Raw genomic sequence first — 25,520 nt, 5'->3', positions numbered from 1 at the left:
TGGCATGTGTATGAGAGCAAGGGATGAGTGTGGAGGGCTGCCCCTCCACCTCTATTTATAGGAAATCCCAAGGGGGTAGGGTAGTTTCACAAAAAACCCAAAATGCACATGAATGAAGTCCTTCCACAAGGACCTAGGAGTGAAACCAAGGAACAAGAGGGTCCCCAAGGGGGGATACCCCATGTGGCCGGCCACACCCCCATGAGGGGCCCAAAAAATGGCTCCTATCCATCCATGTCATCCCCAAGATCTTTTGGAGCAAAGCCCCAAAAGGTGGCTTTCCATAAAGTAACCATAAAGCTGATTTTCACTATTCACGACGACATTTTTCAGCGTCTGATCGAACTGAAAATATTTATGTGGGCTAAGAACATTTCCAGTACCCACTAAAATGATTTTCAACGCGTTCCGAAACAATTCCGGTTTTAGTGATTTTCATCTGCGAAACGCATCTGAAGTGGCTCCGGCAGCTCCGGAACATTTCCGGTTTTTATCTCAGAAAATTCCAAAAAGCTTCCAGAATGATTCTGGCATCCTCCAAGAATTATCAGGCATGTGCCGAAACCAATTTGACTTAATGGTGTATCCCGAAACAACTTTTCGGTATCATCGAAACTTATCCGATGACCTCTCTCTGCGGTACGATTCCGCTGTCCGAAACTTTTCGGTGTCCGAAACTTTTTCGGTGATTTTCTCTCAGACTCCCTGTCTAGTATTCAGCAGATAGATGACCCTTAAGCGTGTGACCCTATAGGTTCGGTGAAGTATAGACATGACCCGGAACCCCTTCCGATCAATGATCAACATCGGAGCCGTGGACACCCATATTGACCCCTATACCCACACGAATAAATATTCGAGTGAACCTCCAGTTGCCGTGTGCTATTCCTGTTGCTTCGCGATATGTTACAAATACCCGAGGTGAGACATGTTGGCATTCCCGTGGATCAACAACTTGTCCACTATGCTAGTTACCTCGTTACCGGTATTGTTCTCTTTTCTCGTTATCGTGTTCCGGCATCCCCGTGATCAAATCACAAAGTGTCTGGCCAGACGATGATGGATACCGTAACACCGAGAGGGCCCAGAGATATCTCTCCATCGTCGGAGGAGCAAATCCCAATCTTGAGCTATCAAGTTACTTGACACACTTTTCCATGAACCCGTAAGCCGCCGTAATAGCCACCCATTTACGGATGACGTTTAACAAACCCCAAAGTTCATGAAGCAAGCATGAAGAAACTCGATACTCTCATGGTCCAAGGAATCATGCAAACGTTAACCATCTCTGTGTTATGTACCAATAAACTTGCGACGAATGAATCTCATAGCATAACATCATGCCGGGTCGATTCAACACAAATGTTCTCTTAACATTATGCCCTCAAGGTTGCTGACATAGACATGCCCAGGAAAACATAACCATCATGCAACACTTGAGCTAGTCTTAGAGGCCAGACTAGGAATACATTTTACCGTTTATTATTCCACACGTGCATATGAGTCTTCCTCCGAGCCTCGTGGTTATTGCAGACTCGAGAACCATAGCAGTTATAGCATGAAACATAAACATAATTTTGAACTCGGAGATAAATAATATCATTTATTATTGCCTCTAGGGCATATCTCCTACACGAGGGTCATCTTATTTTACCCCCCCCCCCGGGCCAGTGCTCCTCGGAGTGTTGGTCCAAACTAGAGCACCGTGCGGGACCATCCCTTGGCAACTTGGGTTACGTCGGTACCTGTACGCTTCGCTTATCTGGTGTGTCCTGAGAACGAGATACGTGCGACTCCTATCGGGATTGTCGACACATCGGGCGGCTTTGCTGGACTTGTTTTACCATTGTCGAAATGTCTTGTAACCGGGATTCCGAGACTGATCGGGTCTTCCCGGGAGAAGGAATATCCTTCGTTGACCGTGAGAGCTTATAATGGGCTAAGTTGGGACACCCCTGCAGGGTATTATCTTTCGAAAGCCGTGCCCGCGGTTATGTGGCAGATGAAAATTTGTTAATATCCGGCTGTAGAGAACTTGACACTCGACCTTAACTAAAATACATCAACCGCGTGTGTAGCCGTGATGGTCTCTTCTCGGCGGAGTCCGGGAAGTGAACACGGTTTCTGGGTTATGTTTGACGTAAGTAGGAGTTCAGGATCACTTCTTGATCATTACTAGTTGACGACCGTTCCGTTGCTTCTCTTCTCGCTCTCATTTGCGTATGTTAGCCACCATATAAGCTTAGTGCTTGCTGCAGCTCCACCTCATTACCCCATCTTTTCCTATAAGCTTACATAGTCTTGATCTCGCGGGTGTGAGATTGCTGAGTCCTCGTGACTCACAGATACTTCCAAACAGTTGCAGGTGCCGATGATACCAGTGCAGGTGACGCAACCGAGCTCAAGTGGGAGCTCGATGAAGATCTTGCTCGTTGTGTTGTTTCTTTTCATGTTGATCAGTAGTGGTGCCCAGTTGGGACGATCGGGGATCTAGCATTTGGGGTTGTCTTCTTTTATTTTGGTTCCGTAGTCGGACCTATGTGTGTACTCTGATTGATGTATGATTTATTTATGTATTGTGTGAAGTGGCGATTGTAAGCCAACTCTTTATCCCATTCTTGTTCATTACATGGGATTGTGTGAAGATGACCCTTCTTGCGACAAAACCACAATGCGGTTATGCCTCTAAGTCGTGCCTCGACACGTGGGAGATATAGCCGCATCGTGGGCGTTACACACGTCGAGCTGTCCAACGAGCCGGACAAGCTGCTATGGAGCTGGACCGCTAACGGCGTGTACACTGCTCAGTCCTGCTACCGGGCAACCTTCCAGGGCGTGACGGGCTGCCACTCCTGGAAACTCATTTGGAGGAGCTGGGCACCGCCAAGAGTGAAATTTTTCCACTGGCTGGCCTGCCAAGATCGCTGTTGGACCGCGGAGCGGCTTGCACGACGTGGCCTGCAGCACCACCCGCGATGCCTCCTATGCGACCAAGAGCCGGAGACGATCAAACACCTGATGCTCGTGTGCCCCTTCGCTAGGCACACATGGCATGAGATCCTAGCTTGGCTGCGCTTACCGGCGCCGACGCCCGAGCACGACGACTCGATCATGGACTGGTGACTACACGCGAAGGACTCCACACCGCCAGCGCTCCGCAAGGCGCTGAAATCCGTGGCGCTTTTGGTGCCGTGGATGATCTGGAAGCATAGGAACACGTGTGTTTTTGACCATGTGATCCCATCGCTCAATGAGCTTGTCGACCGGATCAAGGACGAGGCCCGATGTTGGGCAAAGGCTGGGGCTCAAGGGCTCAGGGTCGTTTTGCCATCATCATGGGATGTCCACTGATCATCTGACAACTGTGTAAGCTTGTCTCCTAGGAGGATGTAAATTCCCTATCTTTCCAATGCAATGAAACGCAAAGGCCATTTGCGTTTTCTCGAAAAAAAATTGGACCCAGATATCCACCGACCGTTCGGTCTGGGAGAGCCCCAGACCGAACGAGTCGTTCGTTACGGGGGAGCCGATCGACTGAACATATTTGTTCGGGACGAGAAGAGGCCAGCCCGAACACCATCACTCTAGGCCCTTTTTTGCGTTGAATAAAAAAGAAAACAAAGCCCAATTTACCCAAAAACTATTTTGACAAAGAAAGCCCACTTTTGGCTGTGAATAATAGAGGTCAGATTTGCCATACTCTAAAAAAATTGAAATGGTCCCAAAATAATTTTGTCGTGAAAGATAGAAAATAACGAATAAGATACTACTAAAAAATCACTATGGATTGAAGATAAAAAAATTGCCATGATCTTTATAAGCAAAATTTGCCATGGTTAAAAAAAGATCTTTTTATGCAAATGGCGAAAAAGAAAACAGTTCATGGCAATTTTGCATCTCTACCATGATGGCAAGAAATGTACATAAAAAAAAATTATGCTATTTTTACTATATAATTGAAGAGACAAAAAATATGGATTTAAAATTGCCATCATGTCGAGCAGAAACAAAAAAGCACAAATCTTTTATTTAGTAGTAATTGCCATGTTTTATAAAGTAAATGTACCATAGTCAATAGAAGCAAAAATTACCATGAACGGTGGAAAAAGGCAAAATTTGCCGTGGATGTAAAGTAGTTTTGCCATGGAAAACTAGAAGTCAAACTTGTCATGCTCCATGGGAGTAGACGTGTCATGAGTGACAAAAAAGTAAATTTGTCATGTATGTCACGTAAAAAATGTCATGGCAATAAAAGGCTAATTTTTCCATGTTAATAAAGTTAAGTTAGACATGGAAAAATAGAAAGTAAAACTTGCCATGGCAATAAAAGTTAAATATTGCCATGGGGATTTAGGTAAAAAAATCCCATGTTAATAAGGGTCAATTTGCCATCAAAAAAATAAAAAAGTAAAACTTGCCATGGCAATAAAAGTTAAATATTGCCATGGGGATTTAGGTAAAATTGCCATGTTAATAAAGGTCAATTTGCCATCGACAAATAAAAAAAGTAAAAATTTCCATGGAATAAAAGTTAAATATTGCCACGTGGATTTAGGTAAAATTGCCATGTTAATAAAAAGGTAAATTTGACATGGCAAAATAAATAGTAAAACTTGCCATGGCAATAAAATGTTAAAAATTGCCATGGGGGTGTAGGTAAATTCGCCATGTTAATGAAGGTGAAATAATTACTAAAACTTGCCATGGCAATATTTGCCATTTTTTGTTTTTGACAATTTAAATAATTACCGCGGCAATTTAAATAATCAAAAGTTGCCATGGCAAGAAAGCAATGAATTTACCATGATCCGAGAACTAAAATTTCTACGATTCGGTAACTATATTAGTCATCTTCCAGGAAGCAAATTTGCTATGATGCGTAAACTAAATTTGCCATCATCAATTCAACTAGTTCTTTTTTATGTTTACATCGCAAGAAGTATAAGATTAGTTGCCATGGTAGAAAATAGTAAAAATGCGCCATGATCCACCATCGAAAGTTGCCATGGCAAGAAAGCAATGATTTTTCCATGATCCGAGAACTAAATTTGCCATGATTCAATAACTGTATCTGCCATCTTCTAGAAATTTTTTACACTGAGACAGCAAATTTAAGAAAAATTGTATAGTACAATACATGTTTAGTACTGAATCCTTCTCTCTAAACGAAAAGCAAGATTTGATTACTCCATATCCCTTTTCAGTTTAATTATCTCTGATGTTGTTCAACGAAGATGACCAGAAACTCTAAAAATCCCTTTCATCACTACAGAAATTCAGCGCACATAGCCGATCAAATATAGCTGCAAATCATTTATTTTCTTCTCAAAACTCATTCCGTCCTGGAAGACTAGTATGCATATTTGTTTTGTTCAGATCACACAAAAGCAAATGATTTTCAGTCAGTAGAATAGTAACGAAATACACAGAAAAAGTTGTTCTACGGAATCAACAACTCCCAAAATCGCTTGTTCTATTACCGAGCAAAGCAAAATGGCTAGTTCACCTATGCCAGCCGATTCACTTGGTGATGTATGCTGCGCTAGAACAAAAAAAAATCTTAGAAATGGAACAATTCTGGGGCTGGGCATTACCGAGCAAAGCACTGACTAGGAGAACGGTGTTGATCTCCAAGCACCCCAGCGGGAGCAGGGCAGCTCGCGTTCGTGACCACGTCGGGGAGCGCAAGTGCCTGGGGTGGTCGTCGTCCCCGCGGAAGTCGTCGAAGTGCAGCCCCACGCCAGCCGCCAGGGAGCAGCAGATGCCTGGACATGGTCGTCGCCGCCGCGGGCGCCGTCGACGCAGCCCCGTGTCGGGGGGAGCGGCAGAAACCTGGAGGTGGTTGTCGTCGACGCGCAACCTCCCTACCGCGGCTATGGCCTCCCCGGCGGCTAGATCCGGCAACGAGAAGACGAGCCCCGCCACGGTCTCAAGGCCTTGGCGCTGACCTCCGGTGGATCCCACAGCCGCCGCTTCATTTGGATGCGCGTGGGAAGCCGGCGACCCCGCCAGCCGTCGCCGGGGTGGCGTCGCCGGGGTGGTGGGAAGGCGCGTCGCCGGGGCAGGTGCCGGACACGGGAGCTCCATGGAGGGGAAGTGGTGTGGTGGCTTGCTCGTGAGTGGGTAGGTGGGGGGGGGGGGGCGGGCGGGAGAGGAGGGGAGTAGGGCGGCCGTGGAGAAACAAAACGTTCGGGGCGACCCCCTGCTTTTCCGAACGATAAGAAATCAATGACGTGGCTGGTCAGACCTACTTTAAGATTCGTGATTCGATCCAATGGTCCATGGGACGTTCGGCCCAAAATCCTAAAATACAGGCGTTCGGGAGTTATTGATTCCCTAAAATTTTACTTTAAAGGTAAATCACTCTACATTTCCATTTGCGCCGGTCATCTCGTCACAGAGCAGAGCAGCAACCCTAGCTGTAGCGTATCCCCCTACCCACCTACCCCTATCCCTCCGAACCCAGGCACCAAGATGGCGGCGCCGACGACCTTCTCCGGCGAGGTGTGGGCGGAGCTGCGCCTGGCGGACGCGCGCGACGTGCCCCACATCCACAGCCTCATCCACCAGATGGCGGAGTTCGAGCTCCTCACCGACCTCTTCGCCGCCACCCACGAGCTCCTCGCCTCCACGCTCTTCCCCACGCCCCAGCCGGCCCCCTTCACCTCCTTCACCGCCCTCATCCTCGATCTCTCCCCGTCCCCCGCCTCGGCCTCCGCCGACACCGTCGGCTCCCGCCGCCTCGACCTCTCCGCGTCGTCCCCGCTCGCCGACCCGGAGGCGGCCGCCTTCCCGTCCCCGCGCGGCGGCGGGCGCGTCACGGCCGGGTTCGTCATCTGCTTCCCCAACTACTCCACCTTCCTCGCCAAGCCCGGGCTGTACGTGGAGGACATCTTCGTGCGCGCGCCGTGGCGCCGCCGCGGGCTCGGCCGCATGATGCTGTCCGCCGTCGCCGGCAGGGCCGCGGAGATCGGGATGGGCCGCGTGGAGTGGTGCGTGCTCGACTGGAACCAGAACGCCATCGACTTCTACGAGGGGATGGGCGCCGAGGTGTTCAAGCAGTGGCGCATCTGCCGGCTCACCGGCGCCGCGCTCGACAAGTACAAGGGCACCGGCACCGGCAGCCAGGAGGAGGAGGACGCCGGCGGGAAGGCCCAGTAGGCCAGTAGGAGAGGAGAGATCTGGGCTCCGGCGACTGGTAACAATAAAGGTGGTGGATTTTGCCTCCACTCGGTGATGTATTCTTGCTACTGATGTGCATTGATATGTTCTTCATGGAGATGCATTATGGACCTGTTCTTGCCTTCCTTGGAATATGTATGAATTGAATCTGAAACTGGAATTATTCCCTGTTACTATCATGTTCTGAATATATGTGATAGGAACTTGTACCCTACCAGGCCTGGGGCGTAAGCGGTAAGGGAAGGAGGGGGCTGGGCGAGGCGATGGGCAGCTGCGCCGACGCGGAAGAGGAAGATGGCGGCAGCGGCGCAAGAGGCAGGGGGCGGCTAGGGTTCCGGCTCCTCTAGGAGCCAGGCAATAGAGATAATATTCTTCTTATTGCTTAATTCCAAAAAGAGTCTTACAGCCTATATTTATAACCTAGATAACTTGCATAAGAATTAACCTAAGATAACTTGTGGGCTAAAATTGCCCGGTGGGCCTAGCTAAACCGGCCATAACACTTCTCCCCGCCGGCACAAACAGCTCGTCCTCGAGCTGTAAGGTGGGGAAGCGCTCGCGGAACTTCTCGAGGCGATCAACCAGCGTCAAACACCTTCTCGACAGCTGGGGCGGCCAGGTCGGCGGCGACGGTGACGGCGTCCTCCGGAATGTAGTCTGCAACCTCCAGGTAGAAGAGTCGCGGGCAGGCATGGCCGGACGTGTAGGGCTTGTCGCAGTTGAAGCACAACCCTTGGCGGCGACGCTCGAGTAGCTCGGCTGAGGTGAGCCGGCGGAACGGGCGCGCCGCGGTCGCGGCGAGGGGTGCCGCAGAAGCCTGCGCAGGCCGACCCTGCGCGGAATTCGGCCCGGGTAGCGACCCAGCGGTCCGGGACGGTGATTCCTGCTGGATGGCCACCGCGCGGCGCTCGAACGCGCGGGCGTAGTACATGGCCGACTGGAGATCCTGGGGTCCCCGAAGTTCCACGTCCACGCGGATGTGATCCGAAAGTCCACCGACAAAGAGGTCGGCCCGCTGCTGTGCCGTCACGCCCGACGCATGGCATGCCAGGGCCTGGAAACGGTCGGCGAAGTCCTGCACCGTGGAGGTGAAGGGTAGGCGGCCGAGCTCCGCCAGGCGGCTCCCGTGAACCGGAGCCCCAAAGCGAAGGAGGCAGAGCTCGCGGAAGCGCTCTCAAGGGGGCATGCTGCCCTCGTCCTGCTCGAGGGCGTAGTACCAGGTCTGGGCTGCACCGCGGAGGTGGTAGGATGCCAGCCAAGTGCGCTCTGACGCGAGCGTGCGCTGGCCACGGAAAAACTGCTCACACTGGTTGAGCCAGTTAAGCGGGTCCTCCGTGCCGTCATAAGTGGCGAAATTGATCTTGGCAAACCGTGGCGGCGTCTGGGTCGGCGTGCCATGGCCGACCGGCTCGGCGGTGCGGAGCAGTGATGATGACGGCGCCCGGACAACGGTGGGGAGTCCGTCGTAGGCCCCCGCGGAGCCGGACGAGGCCCCAGACTGCAGCGTGGGTACCGGTGGGTCCCCGGCTTCTGTGTAAACTGGCGGTGGCGACGTCCCTGTTAGCCAGGCCGGGATTGGGGACGGTGACGGCGGAAACCGGACCTGCTGGATCGGAAGTCCTCCAGGTGTGGACTGGCCCAGTCCGGAGCTGGGCGGCGGCGGTGGGAGCTGGACCGGTGCGGTTGGCCCGGCTGGGGCCGGCGCGGGCCAGTGGGGCCACTGCGGCGCTGGGGCGGGCGCGGGAGGCGCGGGTGGCGGCGCGAGAACCGGCGGGCCACTGCGACCAGGACGGCGCTGGGGCAGGCGGCGGCTGGAGCGACGGATGGGCCCCGGCGATCGCCGCGGGTACCGAGTACCAGGGCAGGTGCAGCAGCGGCGGGGGCCCGCCGGTGTAGCCCGCCTGGAACGGCAGCAGGGGCGTCCCGCTCGGGCCCGACGCGTTCTGGATCGGCCAGTGCGTCGCCGGATGGCTGTAGGCGGGGGGCGCAGCCGGCGGGGTGGTGTGCGGGCCGGCCAAGTACAGGGAGATGCCCTGGACGGCCGTCACGAGGTCCCGCAGGGTGCTGGTCATCTCCTCCGACGTGAAGACAGAGGTTGTCGGCGGCGCGGAAGTGACGGGGGCCGGCGGCGCGAAGGTGATCGGGGCCGGCGGCGTTGGGGACCCGGCAGTGGTCATCAGGGTGGTGGTGATGATGGGCAGCGGCGGCGTGGGTGTTGATGACGACATGATCGAACCCGAGTCTCTGGATACCAAATTGATAGGAACTTGTACCCTACCAGGCCTGGGGCGTAAGCGGTAAGGGAAGGAGGGGGTTGGGCGAGGCGATGGACAGCTGCGCCGGCGGCTGGGCGCCGTCACGGAAGAGGAAGATGGCGGCAGCGGCGCAAGAGGCAGGGGGCGGCTAGGGTTCCGGCTCCTTTAGGAACCGGGCAATAGAAATAATATTCTTCTTATTGCTTAATTCCAAAAAAAAGTCTTACAGCCTATATTTATAATCTAGATAACTTGTATAAGAATTAATCTGAGATAATTTATGGACTAAGATTGCCCGGTGGGCCTAACTAAACCGGCCATAACAATATGATAGGAAGCTGTACATTGTTAGTGCGAATGCAACGATGAGCAACACACTCCTATGTCCAAATTCTGAAGGGGTTCATCGGAGAATTACATTGATCGAAAATCTGGCACCTCTGAAAACATCTAAAACTGAAAAATCAGATACACCCTTGTGAGAAGTATGTGGATTGATGCAGTGTTGGCCTGTTGGATGTTAAGTTTCATTTGATGAGCCATTATAAAAGGCCATACATCGGTTTTGCAAGTGAAGGTGTGTTGTTTCCGTATTATGACCGCAAAGGCCATATGTCAACATAGGAAAGTAGAGATTTTACTGAAACAAGGTCCGCACGGCTTGCTTGTGTGCGCCTAATGGTAACTCTTTATTTTATTTTATTTTGAGATTTTAATGATAAATCTTCATGATAATTGGAATTCACGGTGTTTCTGCCATAATGTTATAATGCTGTATTGCGTTATCCAGATTACATTTCGATGTTGCATAAGTGTACAAGCTGAAATTAACGCTGAAAAATAAAACCGCTGATGTTGCATAACTGCATACAGGGAAAACTGATTGTTCCATAAGCAAACCTGTAAATTACGGCGACAATATTGTGCCGGGATCAACAGCTAATTATTCAACTCTGAAGACCTAAACTAATTATCAGCGACAGAAGCATTCAGTAACCAACAAAGCCTCAACCTACTGGCATCTCATCAAAAGAAATCTTATCTAGCAACGATCAACGATGGTCTTGATGGGGCCGATGTTGGGCTCGCCGAAGAGGGCGACGCCCTGGCGGGTCCTGAGCGTCGTGTACTCGCCGGCCGCGCGGGCCTTGCTCGTCATGTACTCGCCGGCCGCGAGGGCCTTGAGCGTCGTGTACTCGCCGGCCGCGCGGGCCTTGGTCGTCGTGTACTCGCCGGCGGCGCGGGCCTTGCTCGCAGTGTACTCGCCGGCCGCGCGGGCCTTGCTCGTAGTGTACTCGCCGGCGGCGCGGGCCTTGAGCGTCGTGTACTCGCCGGCCGCGAGGGCCTTGCTCGTAGTGTACTCGCCGGCAGCGCTGGCCTGGCTCTTGAGGCTGGCCCAGTAGCGCTCCACCGCCGCCGACGCCGCGCCCGTGATGCCCCCCGTCGTCCATGGCCCCGCCGGGCCCGGCGCCGGAGCAGCCTCCTGCTTGTGCGCCAGCGCCTTGAGCATGGCCTCCTCCTCCGCCCCCATGGGCGCCGCCGCCTTCAGCATTGCCTCCGCCGCTCCTTTGGTGTCCATGGCACTCAGAACGCCGGCCGGGCTTGCTAGAGAGATCAAAGAATGCTAGGGAATCGATCGAGAAGAGGTGCGGATATTGCTGCTGCGGCTATGGGGTGGCGGCGAGCTGGAGTTATAAAGGAGCAGGGGCGTTTTATTGCTTGAGAAGAAAGCGCGCGGCTTGGAGCAGGGGACAAGGAAGAAGCGGGGAGGACGAGCAGCTCCCGTTCCCGTTTGCACTTGAGATTGAGATTATCTTCATTCGATCATCAGAAAAGAAAAGAGTTCGTTTCTAAGTGGTACTTCCTCGTGTGGTTAATTTGTGTTCTTATCCAATTATTATCCAAGAAGAAGAGGTTAACAACGGGACGCTCTCTTTCTCTTTCTTTTCCCCTACTCCAAGTCCAAGTCCAAGTCCGCAACGGCCCCGGCTTCCTCCTCAAGACAAGACCTCCCCTCCCCTGCATATAAGTAGGCACGACCGCGCACAACCCTGGCCACCAAAGCAACACAAGCAGAACCAGCGACATCGTCGTCTTCTCTTGACGTAGAAAGTTTTCGATCTCGGCTTTCGGGACCTGATGGAGAACAAGGAGGCTCCGGCGGCGGCGGCGGCCGCAGTGCCGGAGAAGGAGTCGACGTCGTGCTTCAAGAGCACGGTGGGGGAGGACGCGTCGCTCTTGGAGAAGGCCAAGGACCAGTACAAGCAGTTCACGGGGGCGCTGGCGGGCGAGCACTGGGAGTGCCTCAAGAACAAGGTCACCTCCATGTTCCCCGACCCCATCCCCTTCTTCGGCGGAGGCGCCAAGGACCACGGCTCCACCAACAACAACACGCCGCCGCCCGTCGAGTCGCACTAGATCATCATCGTCGTCGTCTAGATGGCCTATATATCGTTACTACTACTACTACTACTACTCTATGAGGATCATTGGTTGGTTCGGTCTTGTTTTTAGTTCTGGTTAAAACTTGTATCGTCGTCATTATGTTCAAGTCTTGAGGAACTGTATATTGTGGATTTTTGAGTTAATTAATTTAGTCAAGTGATTATGTCGAACAAGAGCTCATGAATTCCTAAGATGTGCACTTTATCTGTCAAATCTAGTTCGCTGGTTTTCTAATCCTAATGCCATAGGGTTAAACAGGACGTATTTCACTCCAATGCTATGTATTTTAGTCCTAAAGGCAAAGCAGTAAAGAATCCAACGCCTCGGACTGTTTAACGTGTAATCACGTCTAGCGTGTGCCGTTGTTTCCCAGAAAATTTGGTAGGCCTGCAATTGCAAGGTCCCCAACAATGCTGCTTCACACACCACAAAACCAAATACCAAACCACTCGCATGATGTGAAGATCCTATCGCTAATAATTTTGACAACTTCAGGAGAGGAAAAAAAAAAGGCAGCAAACGAACGAACCAGATGATCTCGTCATCATTGCATTAATAAACTTGAGCATAGATTAGTTTAGATACATCACTCAACTGAGGGAGATTTCGGCATCATCGAATTGATAAAACTTTATAAAGGGATTACATACATGACTGGACTTGACGGAGAAAAAGAATGAAGGGCCATCTGGCCTTTTACCCCCCAATCTATCTCTACTTCCTAGACTACACTTGGCACATTGTTAACGAACGGGATTAACACTAGCCGCCGGTCGGTTAATTAAATACGTGAGCTGCTAGCCTGCTACAACAAACGAAGGACGAACGTACCTCAACACACAAAGCAGCACCAGCCAGAGGAGGAGCCTTTGCCCCCCTACAGCGCTGCGACGACCAAATCAGTAGTGATTGAACTTCCTCCTGTGCCGACTGTAGTCCGAGACGTACCTGAACGTCTGCCCGCAGTCTACAACCGAGCACTCGTACGGGCGCTCTCCCGTGTGGACTCTTATGTGCTCGGTCTGGGCCCACAGCCACTTGAAGGTCATCCCGCAGCCCTCCCAGGGGCACTTGAACGGCCTCTCGTCCCGGTGGACGCACTGGTGCCGCTTCAGGTACTTGTGCGACTGGAAGCGCTTGCCGCATGACTCGTCGGTGCAGATGTTGCGCTCGTGGGCGCGGAGGTCCGCTTTGCTCTCGAATGTCATGTCGCAGAAGTCGATCTCACACTGAAATAACTCCACCACCTTAGACCTCTTGCCCTTGGTTGCGGCAGCGGATGGTTTTGCGGTTTCAATCTGCTCTGCCGGCTCTTCGATTACTGCAGGTTTCGTCCTGGGCCTCAGCCTCTCGCACGGGGCGCGGGCAAAGCTCCCAACACTTTGTGATTCCCTCTTTCTTTTTTGCTTGCGCTTGCGTCTGACATAGCATATGATGCTCGTTCTTTTTGAGCTTCCAATGCTTCTAGACAATATGTCTGGTTGATAAGTATTTGGTGTGCCTGAACTTTTGCCTGTCTCAGATAAACTGTTTGCTGAACTGTCAAGTATTCCTCTGCTGTTCTTCAAACCCTGGCAGTTCCAGGCACCAACTTCTTCAGCGTTTTCTTGTTTATTTTGTATTTCAGCGTTCTGAATCCTAAGCGATCCATCAGATGCCAAATTGGTCAAAGTCCGCCCCCTGCATGAAAGAGATGCGCCAACAGAAGAGCTAGACGTCTCTATAACTTCATTGTGTGCAACATCGCCTGCAGACTGGTCAATGCTAGCCAGCGTCATCAATGTCAAGGAAGCATCGTCAACCTCATCTTTTCCAGGAACATCTGCTAGAATGGATTCTTCTGCTAAAGCTCCAAGTAAAATACCAAGGGAATCCAATTCTGTGTGAACTGAATTTCTATTTTCTTCAGAGACCACTGTCGTCAAAGCAGCTTGCATGCCTTCCAAAACAATGGCATCTCTCCTCGGATACTCATGCTGTGACTCAGTGGGAATAGCACTCTTGAGATTGACGGCCTTGTCACGGAAATGGCTGGAATCAACCTGTACTACTGTGGCCAAGTTTCTGCCAGCATTATTACAAAGTTCAATATTCTCCTGCTCCTGTTGAACTTGCAGCTGTTTATCTTTGCACTCTGAAGTAACATTATAACAACCCAAGTTTTCATGATTGCTGCTGTCTTCTGCAATCATACTTTCATCGACAAGGAACTGTTGTACGGACATAGCTACGGAACTAGTCAACTCATCTGACTGGACACTTTTCTGTTCAGCGGTAAAGTCATCTGACACCCCAGGTGAATCCTGAGAATACGCTTTACAAACTGAATCATCACTAGTGCTAGCACTTACCAGATCGTCAAGTTCACAGGTGCTAACACTTACTGTACCTTCACAAACTTGATGCATCATCGGATATTCAGCAACAGCAACAGGGATACCAATCAGACGATGCATGGCTTGATCATTGTCCACAGAACACGTGTGCATATCGACTACATCATCAGCTTCTTGCAACCCACTTGGCTGCAGAGGGGCATCTTGTTCAGCGGTTCGCTGTCTCTTGCTACCAATCAGACAATGCATGTCTTGATCAATGTCCTCAGAACACGTGTGCATATCAGCAACATCATCAGCTTCTTGCAACCTACTTGGCTCCAGAGGGGCGTCTTGTTCAGCAGTTTGCTGTTCTTTGGCATTCTCGTAAGCATTTCCAGAAGTGCCCATCTCAGCCTTTGTAACTGCAGGGCTAACCACATCAGGACCTACTGTGGCATTACGACTGGCAGCATAACCAACAACTCTATATGGGGTTCGTGCTCTCCTGCAGAGCCATTTGAGGTTTGGAACGACAGAAATAGGCGAAGGCTTATCTGAGATGTCTAATCTCTTCCAAAAGGATAGAGGAGGTTGCTCTTGGCAACCTGGTGTTTCTTTCCTAAGCTTGGCAAAATATTTCATGTTTAGACCCATCTGTGCCGTCCAATCTCTTTCATCTTCCTTGTACCCCTCGTCATCAATTGAAATGTTGATTAGATGTAGATCAGATTTGGACGCATTTGCAAGTGGAACATCTTTACAGTCAAATTGAAACTCGATTTCCTCGGCAATTGATATTGCAAGTGCTTTTAGCTTGGTGTAATCTGCAAAAAAAAAGGGGGGAATTTTTAAACTTCAAGAAATACACTAATCAAATTATGGTATTAACATGTGTAGAATTGGTTCCTAGTCATGATTCAAAACAAGAGTTTACTTGAGATATTTTGAAGGAGGCATAAGCTCCCAAAGCTAGAGTCATTTGCATGTGTCTGCAATTAGCACTCTTGGGTCAACAAATAAGGAAATGTGGGCCAAGAGCTCCCTGGATCGCTTCGGGACATATGTGTGCAATCTTTGAAGTGATCGTTTTGACCTGAAGTTTGGACTTAGTGCCATAAACAGTTCAGATGCCACTCTTTTTGCTAATTAAACAAGTACCGCTACTTTGACTCCTATGGTCACTCTATCTATTGTCTACTCCATCATTGCATTATTCTGCACTGTTTTATATAGCATCCGACAGAAAGACCATTTACAAAAATAGCACGTAGTGGGTCAAGTCACGTGTAATCTGTAATTTCCACATATAGCAGATATGACTGCAATTAGCTGCAAGCACAGTTCACTTGCATAACACCAGCGAATACGACACCAGTCACATCGAGCAAAAACCAGAGACCAGAGTTCAATTGTATTATATCCTTCAAAAAATAAATTGGCTTTTGTACAAATAATTGCAGTAATTTATGCGCTCCATCCTAGTACAGGGCTTCAAGACCATCCTCCAATTATAATCTATACTGGAATAAATTTACACAAATCAATATGTTTCATGTTATTATATTTGTTTTTTGGGATTTGCCACTTGGGTTACGAAAGACCAGAGCTGTATCCAATGATACAAAATAATACACTGATTTTCATAGTATATTCAAGAGTTTAGTCTTTTATATAGAGGAAAAAGCCATAACTTATTAATACAAAGAAAATAAGTCACACAGATGAAGACAATCTAAACCAATTTAGCATCTTATAAAACAAAGCTTTAACAAACCAAACATGATGACAACACACAAGTGTGTCAGAAGTCAAAACTCAAAAGAGGAATTACTGATTTCATATCCAGTGTGAAGGATCAAGGCAGCGTGCATCAGGCATTTGCAGTAAAAGAGAATATGAGAATAAAGTAAGTTAGCATCATACTCTACCTGCATGGCAAATGATGAGAGCATGTACACCCCCTTTGCCTTCAAGCAACTCTTCAATCTCAAGTGCATGTTGCAAGCAGAAGATACGGGGACGTACAAATGCAGAGGATATATTCCAGTCAACAGTGTTGCCGCAACTTTCTGTGGCTTGTGCATCAATATCACCTCTGCCAGTTTGTTTACTAAATTCTATACCAAAACGAGCGCTCGGTATCTTCGTCTCGGTTGTCTCTGTGTTGATGCACGGATTAAGGGTATTTTCACTGCTGCAAGAATGTGAACTATTATTATGTGGTGGTAGGGGTCCATCAAGTCCCACACCATCTTTATCTGATTCCGCATTCTGATGACTGAAGTTAGACTCTGCCACAGGGCTGGAAGGTCTTTTGGCAATAACTGGATGTCCTGGCAAATAGGGAGAAACCTTTGTCAAATATTCACACATGCAAAAACAAAACATATCACTGTAGCTAAACCTGAAATATAAAAGAATGAAAAGTACAAGAAAATATATTTAATAAACAAGCAAGGACACTAATTATTGGTAAGCTTCATGCACTAGCCAACGCAACAAAATGTCAGAACTGATGGAAATGGCTAGGCAATCCACAGATACACTTCAACAACCCCTCTCACGTGTGACGAGCGAAGTCAACACGTGAATAGACTCGGAGGTATGGCTCAAGAGGCCTATATGTGGACACAGAGGGGGGCAGCAGCAATTTTTGGATAAATTGCAAAAACCAGGACTTGAACGCAAGACCTTAGGCCCTGATAACATGTTAAGCTTCATGCACTAGCCAACGCAACCAAAAGTCAGAACTGATGGAAAGGGCTAGGCAATCCACATATACACTTCAACAATTATAATATAAGAGAACAGTGGGGAAAAGGGGTTCAGTAATGCATTCCATGTATCACCAAAAAATCAGCAAACAATGTAATTAAAACAAAGTAGCTGTGATGTAATCAATGATTAGCACACAGCAAGAATTAATTGCTATTACAATTATTCTAGACAGAATATTTCTACTCGACCATACCCATTAATTGTAATGTGCTAAAAGACAGGATCACTCATCATGTTCGACGAAAAGAGAAAATAAGGATTCAAGGATGCTAAGAATTTGATCCTAGTGAGGTTTATCATATAAGCGGAAACTATGACAAGAGCGGTAAGTACTAACGATGACAATTGACAACACAAAACAAATCTGCACCTGTCAGTAAAATGTTCACTTATTTCCTGCACCTGTAAGAGACTACGAAAGCTGGAAAGTAAGGACATACCTGAATTGCCATCATCAGGAGAACATGAAATTGCATTTGAATGGTTCTCTTTTTCACAATTCAGCTTAAATCTCTCTACATCAACAAGGGACATATCTTCCAATGCTTTCTTGGAGGGTTGCAAAATTGCCATAAACGGGAAGCCAAGAATTCCACAAGCAACACAGGTCAATGAGCCGGAATCAATGCTCAAATCAAAAGGAAGGTCACCATCATCATCAGTGTCAGTATCAAGTTTTTGCGCCTCGGAAGTAGACATGGCATCAGATGATTTGCTGTCCATAGACATGCATTTAGGTTGTACCCCAGCTCTAGATGCAATATCATCAGATGAACTGTTTTCTTTGGGGACAGACTCGATACTGTGAACATCATCAACCTTCAAAGGAGCTTTTGGGCCAGAGGAGCAGGAATGTAAAGCAGTAGAAGATGGCAGCAGGTCAGGCTCCCATAGAACAGCATTGTCAATTAATTTCTTCTTGAGAAAAGAACACAAAAGTTCATTTTCACTAATCATATCCTGTAAGAACTCCCGTTTGACTAGTAGTTCCCTTTCTTCTTTTCTTCGATCTCTCAAACGAGAGGTTCGGATTCCATACAATAATTCTCTGGGGGTTCTGAAATCAAAATAACCAACTAGATTCAAGATTCTGAAATATAAACCTAATAATCATTTGGCAGCCTCGTGATTTTAATATGGACACCAAAGCAATAGAAATCAAGCATAATTAAATCCATAATTATAGCATGGAGACCAACTGATCAAGAGAACAACTTGTCATTATACAACAATGACAGGTGTGTTTCTTATGATAAATTTTCTTTCAGGAACCGAGTATCGCTCATTCTGTGGGGGGGTGCTGCGCCAGCACCAACCCACCCACTGGGGTTCGACTCCCGTGGAGCAAAATTTATTCCACAGAAATTCTGGTGTCTGTCATTTTGTCTTAAAACAATGCCAAGTGCTAGTGCTTGGTTGGTCAAGTTTTTTTATGTTGCATGTTTCATTAACCATAAATTTCCGACACAGGAGGCAATCATGATGCTGTCCAATATAAGTAAAAGAAAAAAGTCCATTTTACTACCCTGAATAAAGTGGGTGGTTCACTTTACCCCCTGATCTATTTTTCCGCTTCTTTTACCCCCCAAACAAACCCAAACCGGACAAAACACCCCCTCGGCTGGTTTTTCTCCACCCGCTGCTGATGTGGCACTAGTCAACTGCGGTTTTGACCTAGGTGGGGCCCCCTTGTCAGGGTTCTCTCTCTCTCCACGGGGTACCCTGCTCCGCCACCGCGCCTTGCCGCTGCTCGCCCTCACCGCCACTACTGCGCTGCTCGTCCTGCTGTTGTTGCCGCCGCCCCTAGCGCATCTGCCATGCCTCGCTACACTCGCCCACACGCGCTCGCGCTCACCGTCGCCCTGCCCGCGCCCGCCCGCTTGCTCTGCTGCTGCACTCGCCCCAGCGGGGCCCCCTGCTCCTCCTCCCCTCCCACGCACGGCGATGCTGCTTCTGCGTCTGCTGCCGCCGCCACCCGTTCGCCCGCTCGCCGGCCACCTGCACCTACCGAGCTGCTCTGCTGCTTGCGAGCCCCCCCCCCCCCCCGCCGCACCTGCGCGCGCGCCTCCTCTGCTGTCGTGCTGCCCCGCCGCTGCGCCCCGTCCGCGCGCTCGCCTAGCCCGCGACGTCGCTGACCGCAGCCGCCTGCCCATGTCGGCCGGTGCCCGGCCGCCCCTTCCCTTCCCGCGCCGACGCCGGACCGTGCCCGAGCCCCGCGGCTGCCCGCTCCTCGCCGCGCCGCTCAGATCGCCCGCCGTCCGTCCTGCCCCGCAGCCCCTCGCCGCCCCTACCGCATGCCCGTGGCCGCTGCGCTTGCCCGCGCGTGGCCGCGTCGCGCTCGACCACTTCCCTGTCGCCAGAGGCGTGGCGACGCCTACAGCCTCCGCTCGCTTTAGGCGCTCTGCCCATCCCTTCGGTTGGTGCGCGCACGAGAGAGAGAGAGAGAAACCTGACAAGGGGGCCCCACCCAGGTCAAAACCGCCATTGACTAGTGCCACATCAGCAGCGGGTGGAGAAAAACCAGCCGGGGGGGGTGTTTTGTCCGGTTTGGGTTTGTTTGGGGGGTAAAAGAAGCGGAAAAATAGATCAGGGGGTAAAGTGAACCACCCACTTTATTCAGGGTAGTAAAATGGACTTTTTTCTAAGTAAAACCACTTCTACAAACAGGAAGATACAAATTTCAATATATATAAAATAAAGGTGATAACATTGTTAGCTTAAAATGGCATTGCTACCTTCCCAAGAGAACCTGGAGAGTTAAGATGTCCTAGGGACTCTATCATTTAATGCTTTCCTGCCCTTCTCTTTTGAATATATGCCAAACACACGTTTTGGGCTTCTGTAATGTTCTTCTAAACTCTTAAGTTCTATTATTTTATCAGACTTCAACTTTAATATACATGTTAAATTCTGACAAGATACAGGCAAAATGCATGATCATTGAATGGTATTAATGAATTTTCCTATTACATTTAAAACTGAGTGTGACCTTCAACCATGTTATCGCACCTCCAAACAGTGAAATGCTAATGATACCTATTGCCATCGATAAAAAGTTTCTGTAGATTCTATAGGTGCTTATTTCTGTTCCTAACTTCCTATTGATATTAAGTTACGTGGCTAATTTCTCTTGTGAAGGTGCAGCATTGATGTGTGTAGAGCAAATAAAGAATCAGAATGGGTCTTACACACACCATAGGTAACTGGATAAGGGACAGCACCAAGTTACAATTTATGTTAAACCACATAACAGCAACTAGTGATTTTTGCTCCTACAAGCTAGCCGGATGAAGGTTGGCAAGCCACAATGTTAACCACATTCAGCCTTCAACAAAAACATAAGCTATGGGTAGAGAAGTACTAATGCAATTATTTGATACATGTATTGGGGATCTTCTACTGCAGAACTCATTTTCATGTTTCAATAGTAACACTTCTTATCTATCAATGTGATATGGTTCCCTGGTCTCTGAGCAGATATATTAAGTTTGTTATTTTGGCGTACCAGATGATGCAGGCGCCTACTGACCCCCCACACAAGTTCCAATAGATGTACAAATACTTCTGGACTTATACATAAGAAATTCAGTGTCCAGACCTAACAAGTGTATACCCCATGCATAATCACTTTGTTATGCCAGAGCTAATGAGTACATCTAGTTAAGCCGCTTACTCTACCATTTGGCTTATGTAGGGAGATAAAAAAAGTATGCTGCATTGATCTGTATGTAGGGTCATAAATAAAAGTTTACCTGGATATAAAGGAAACTGCTAGCAAATACAGTAGCTGTTGATGAGAAAGCATAGGAAGATAATTCATCACAGCTCTTCGAACTGCGGCCTCTTTGGCAAACTTCAACCACTGAGGAGTTGCAAAATTGGCAGCTTCTCCACAATTAAATCCTGTAATATATTGGTCAGACCATTTAGAACTGCTGCACAGAACAAACAAAATGGATAGCTATACATTATCTGCTGGTCGCCCAAAATAAATTATTCTTATAGATATGTTCTACCTCAGGGGGATCTAAGTCATAGTAGAAGACCTGAACTTAATAGATAGTATTACAGGCATGCAGAGATAAGACTATCCTCATCATTAACAAACCTTAGAACAGGACTGTAGACTTACAAAGTTAAATTCTTTAAATGTCTATCAAAATGTTGGGTAAAAATCCAATGTAGCGAAACAACTATAAAGATATGAAAATCAAACATGATCATCCTATGGGCAAAAAAAAACAAGAGTTCCCTAGTAATTTTGCTATGTACCTAAGATATTAAAAGTTATTTTGACGAAACAATGCAACAACAGCACACATCAGTGCACGGGCAATCGTAGATTATTTGAGTTTACTGTCAGTGCTATAAGCATAAAATTAAATCATAGATGTAATATATAGTCTAACAATTATCATATCACGATAATGGAATGTCGTAACAAAAGATGTAATGAAATCTAAAGGCTGGATGCACTGACCATGGCTAAACCCAACATGGTAGGCCCTTGGGAAGGTCACCACAAATTCACCAGGGTGTTGTACCAATCTGAAGCACGGACGCAGAATGCGTATCAGTACACAAATTAAATGTGAATGTACCATAGGCACTTGACAGGAAAACATTGAGCAGTGAGCATTTCAGAGATTGTACCTACAGCAGGGCAGACCAGAGGCTACAATGACCTCAGGGGACATCAATGTCGTTTTCTCCCCAAGCACTGCCAGGGACGCTGCACGAACAAACATTCAGTCGATTCATAATACTACAATGATGAATATAGTGATGGCACAAACATACGAAAGGGGAATACCAAGGCGATCAGGATTGCCTCCATAGCCATGCACACGGATAACTTCCTCGAGCTCGGCAGCCCGATCCCCAGGAACCGCGTACCACGTCTTGGGCGCACCGGTGTGGAGGAAGTTGAGACTGTGGAGCTCATGGTCCTCGATGTGCCATGCGAACCAACTGAAGAGCATCCCGATGTAGACCATGGGAGAGGTCACCCCGGGAACATCATCGGGCATGAACCGGGTGAGCGACCCGGGAGCCCGCGCAATCGCCTGAAGGTTCCAGGGGCTACAGGACAGCTTCCACCCCGTGGCCTTCTCCCCTTCGTCGACGGAATTCGGGGCGCCCTCCCGTCTCCGCTTCTTGTGCGGCCGCCGATGCGACTGCGCGGAGGCCGCGAAGCCGGATCCGGGGACGTCGTTGGCGTACTCGATGTAGATGGGGCGGTCGGCGGAGGCCTTCCAGAAGAGGGACTCGACGGCGAGCGGGGTCGGGTCGCGGAGGCCCGCGAGGTGGGCCTTGGCGAAGGCGCGGGACTTGGCCTCGAACTGGTCGAGCGTGTAGCGCTCGCCGCTCTGCCAGACCTGCTTGAGCACCTGCGGCGGCGGGCGGCCGCGGCGCGCGGTGCCGAGCTCCTGGTGGCGGGTGGTGAAGAGGGCGGCGGGGGCGGGGATGGGGAGGGGGTAGGGTTGGGGGAGGAGTCGGAGGAGGCGGCGGGGTTGGGGTTGGGGTTGGTGGAGGGGGAGGAGAGGAGGGAGCGGTTGAGGTGGGCGAAGACGTAGCGGCGGGAGGGGCGGTGGTAGGGCGGGATGACCTTGCAGATGCCGAAGGCGGCGGCCTCGCGCTCGACGCGGGAGAGGAAGGCGATGGGGTCGGCGAACTCGGACTCGGTGGGGCGGTACTCCGGGGCGCGCGGCAGGCCGCGGAGCCAGGCCGGGACGGGGGGCTCCGGCATCGGGGCGGGGCGGGGCTAGGGTTTTAGGCGGCGGCGACGGCGAGGCGGGGGCAGCATTTGGGAGGGGTGGGGTGGGGTGGGAGGGTTTGAGGAGGGGAATGGCTCAACGCCAGCGGGGTTGGAATGGAAACTGCGAAGACAGTGTGTGGACTCGGGTTTTTTCCGCCGGCAGGGAAGCAAGCAAGCGAAGCGAAGCAAAACACGGTCGCCGTTGGCCCCGCGGGGGGTAAAAATGCGCCTTCTCGGTGACGAGGCAGTTGGTGTCTCTGCAGTAAAAAAAAAAAGGTTGAGGGAAAAAAACCAGGCATACACGTTCCTATTAGAAATGTTCAACGTAAAGCTCAAAAAAAAATGCTCAACGTATCTCCCCGCCTTTTTTTGCGAAAGGTATCTCCCCATCTTCCGCTTCCGCTAAGCCGTGTGATCCACGCTGTGATCTGGTGGGCGCTACTGCTCGCCTTCCTTGCACCACGCCTCCATGCTCTTCCTCGTGCCTCCTCTACGGGAGGCTTGCCTTCCCCGGCTCTATGCTCCCCATCATCTGGTCACCGTATTGTTCGTTGCCCTCCTTTTCCCTCTCACTGTTGGTGTCCTCTTTGTTGTGTCATGTGTCGTCTTCCACGTCCACGACGACCTAGGGCTTGCATTTGACGTTTAGGAGAGGACAAGGAAGAGAAGGACATGGGGCTCGTGGACTCGTGGTGAAGGAGGAGGACAGCGGCGTTGAGACGGGGTGACACGTTGCTCCATATCCACCACGGCGACCAAGTCGTAAACAACAACACTCGAGATCTCCAAACATCCACATATGCAACAACACAAGTGTAGACATGCAGACTGCTGGTTTTCTGTTCCTTTTACATCTGCCGAGTAGATTTGAAGCTTATTTAGCATGCAGCATAATGAATCAAAATTGATTTATCTTCTCTTACTTTGTCTAGGATTATGACTTCCGTTCCTGCTACTACTCCACAATAAAACTAACTAACAAGAGAACTAGGACTAGTATGATCCTTTCTATATGTGATTGTAATGAACAAATTCTATGGTGATGCATTATATTTGTTTGTAAGACAGCTCTAAATTGACTTAGCCCCACTGATGACTATTAGTACCACTATCCTTTTATCTCTCCCTATTCTTGTTGGGAGTGAGGAGTATAGATTCCAGTGTTCTACTCTATCCACCCATCAACATATACTACTTGCATTGCTGCAACCGAAGAGTTTTGCCCCAGACTTGTTGTTTTTGCAATATATGCAATGTTTGGAACACATTTGGAGTGATGGAAACTCTAAGACATTTTATTTGGCACGGGAACATGTCAACGACAAGTTGGGGACTCTTGTTAACAGGTAAAAAAAGAACAAGTTGGGAAGATAGGGTAAGAGGTAAGACAAGTAATCTTGTCAGCAAATAAGTCTCAACGATGTTCTTTAGGACGACACGACATGTGCCTAGTTCCCTCTGGTCGATTGGATTGATGGTATTGATGTTTTTCAGGTGGTGACAACGTTTACACAATCAAATTTTGTTAACCGACTCTGATGACCCACAAGTATAGGGGATCAATTGTAGCTCTTTTCGATAAGTAAGAGTGTCGAACCCAACGAGGAGCAGAAGAAATGACAAGTAGTTTTCAGTAAGGTAATGTCTGCAAGTGCTGAAACGGTAAGTAGCGAGTAGTTTGATAGCAAGATAATTTGTAACGAGCAAGTAACGATAATTGTAACAAGTATGCAGCAAGGTAGCCCAATCCTTTTGAGTCAAAGCATAGGCCAAAACGGTCTCTTATGATAAGCAAAGCGTTCTTGAGGGTAGGAATTTCATCTAGTCACTTTCATCATGTTGGTTTGATTTGTGTTCGCTACTTTGATAATTTGATATGTGGGTGGACCGGTGCTTAGGTGTTGTTCTTAGTTGAACAAACCTCCTACTTATGATTAACCCTCCCGCAAGCATCCGCAACTACGAGAAAAGTATTAAGAATAAATTCTAACCATAGCATTAAACTTTTGGGTCCAATCGGTCCCTTACGGAATAGCGCATAAACTGGGATTTCAGCTTCTGTCACTCTCGCAACCCACCATCTATTTACTACTCCACAATGCATTCCCTTAGGCCCAAATATGGTGAAGTGTCATGTAGTCGACGTTCACATGACACCACTAAGGGAATCACAGCATACATATTATCAAAATATCGAACACATATCAAGTTCACATGATTACTTGCAACATGATTTTCCCCGTGACCTCAAGAACAAAAGTAACTACTCACAAATGATAAACATGCTCATGATCAGAGGAGTATTAAATAGTATAATGGATCTGAACATATAATCTTCCACCAAATAAACCATATAGTAATCAACTACAAGATGTAATCAACACTACTAGTCACCCCCTAGCACCAATCTATAGTTCCGGTAACAAGATTGAATATAAGAGATAAACTAGGGTTTGAGATGAGATGGTGCTGGTGAATATGTTGATGGAGATTGCCCTCCCCAAGATGGAAGAGTTGTTGGTGATGATGATGATGATTTCCCCCTCCGGGAAGGAAGTTCCCCCGGCAGAATCGCTCCGCCGGAGGGCAAAAGTGCTCCTGCCCAAGTTCCGCCTCGAGACGGCGGCGCTCCGTCCCGAAAGTCTTATCTTTATTTTTTTCTAGGTCAAAATGACTTCTATACCAGAAGATGGGCACCGGAGGTGGGCCGAGGAGGCCACAACCCACCAGGGCGCGCCAGGGGGGCCTGGCGCGCCCAGGTGGGTTGTGCCCACCTGGTGGCCC

At 49.2% G+C, this 25,520-nt stretch overlaps 2 protein-coding genes and 1 pseudogene across 2 annotated transcripts; 2 read left to right on the top strand and 1 right to left on the bottom strand.

The window, feature by feature from the left end:
• Positions 1-6,358: 6,358 nt before the first annotated feature.
• Positions 6,359-7,361, top strand: LOC123098805 (probable acetyltransferase NATA1-like). The gene has a single exon (XM_044520880.1). It carries the CDS (start codon positions 6,475-6,477, stop codon positions 7,159-7,161), a length of 687 nt encoding a protein of 228 aa, XP_044376815.1. The 5' UTR covers positions 6,359-6,474; the 3' UTR covers positions 7,162-7,361.
• Positions 7,362-11,479: 4,118 nt separating this feature from the next.
• On the top strand, positions 11,480-12,045 carry LOC123098804 (uncharacterized). The gene has a single exon (XM_044520879.1). It carries the CDS (start codon positions 11,577-11,579, stop codon positions 11,853-11,855), a length of 279 nt encoding a protein of 92 aa, XP_044376814.1. The 5' UTR covers positions 11,480-11,576; the 3' UTR covers positions 11,856-12,045.
• A 358-nt stretch (positions 12,046-12,403) lies between these two features.
• LOC123098803 (lysine-specific demethylase SE14-like) lies at positions 12,404-22,804 on the bottom strand (annotated as a pseudogene).
• Between the last annotated feature and the right edge of the window lie 2,716 nt (positions 22,805-25,520).

The sequence above is a fragment of the Triticum aestivum genome, chromosome 4D (assembly GCF_018294505.1).
Source record: "Triticum aestivum cultivar Chinese Spring chromosome 4D, IWGSC CS RefSeq v2.1, whole genome shotgun sequence".
Lineage (NCBI taxonomy): Eukaryota > Viridiplantae > Streptophyta > Magnoliopsida > Poales > Poaceae > Triticum > Triticum aestivum.
Note: the sequence above shows the minus strand (reverse complement) of the source record. Positions and strands in the feature narration are given on the sequence as shown.

Coding starts and splice junctions, on each gene's coding strand:
- LOC123098805 (XM_044520880.1), top strand. CDS start 6,475: ATGGCGGCGCCGACGACCTTCTCCGGCGAGGTGTGGGCGGAGCTGCGC.
- LOC123098804 (XM_044520879.1), top strand. CDS start 11,577: ATGGAGAACAAGGAGGCTCCGGCGGCGGCGGCGGCCGCAGTGCCGGAG.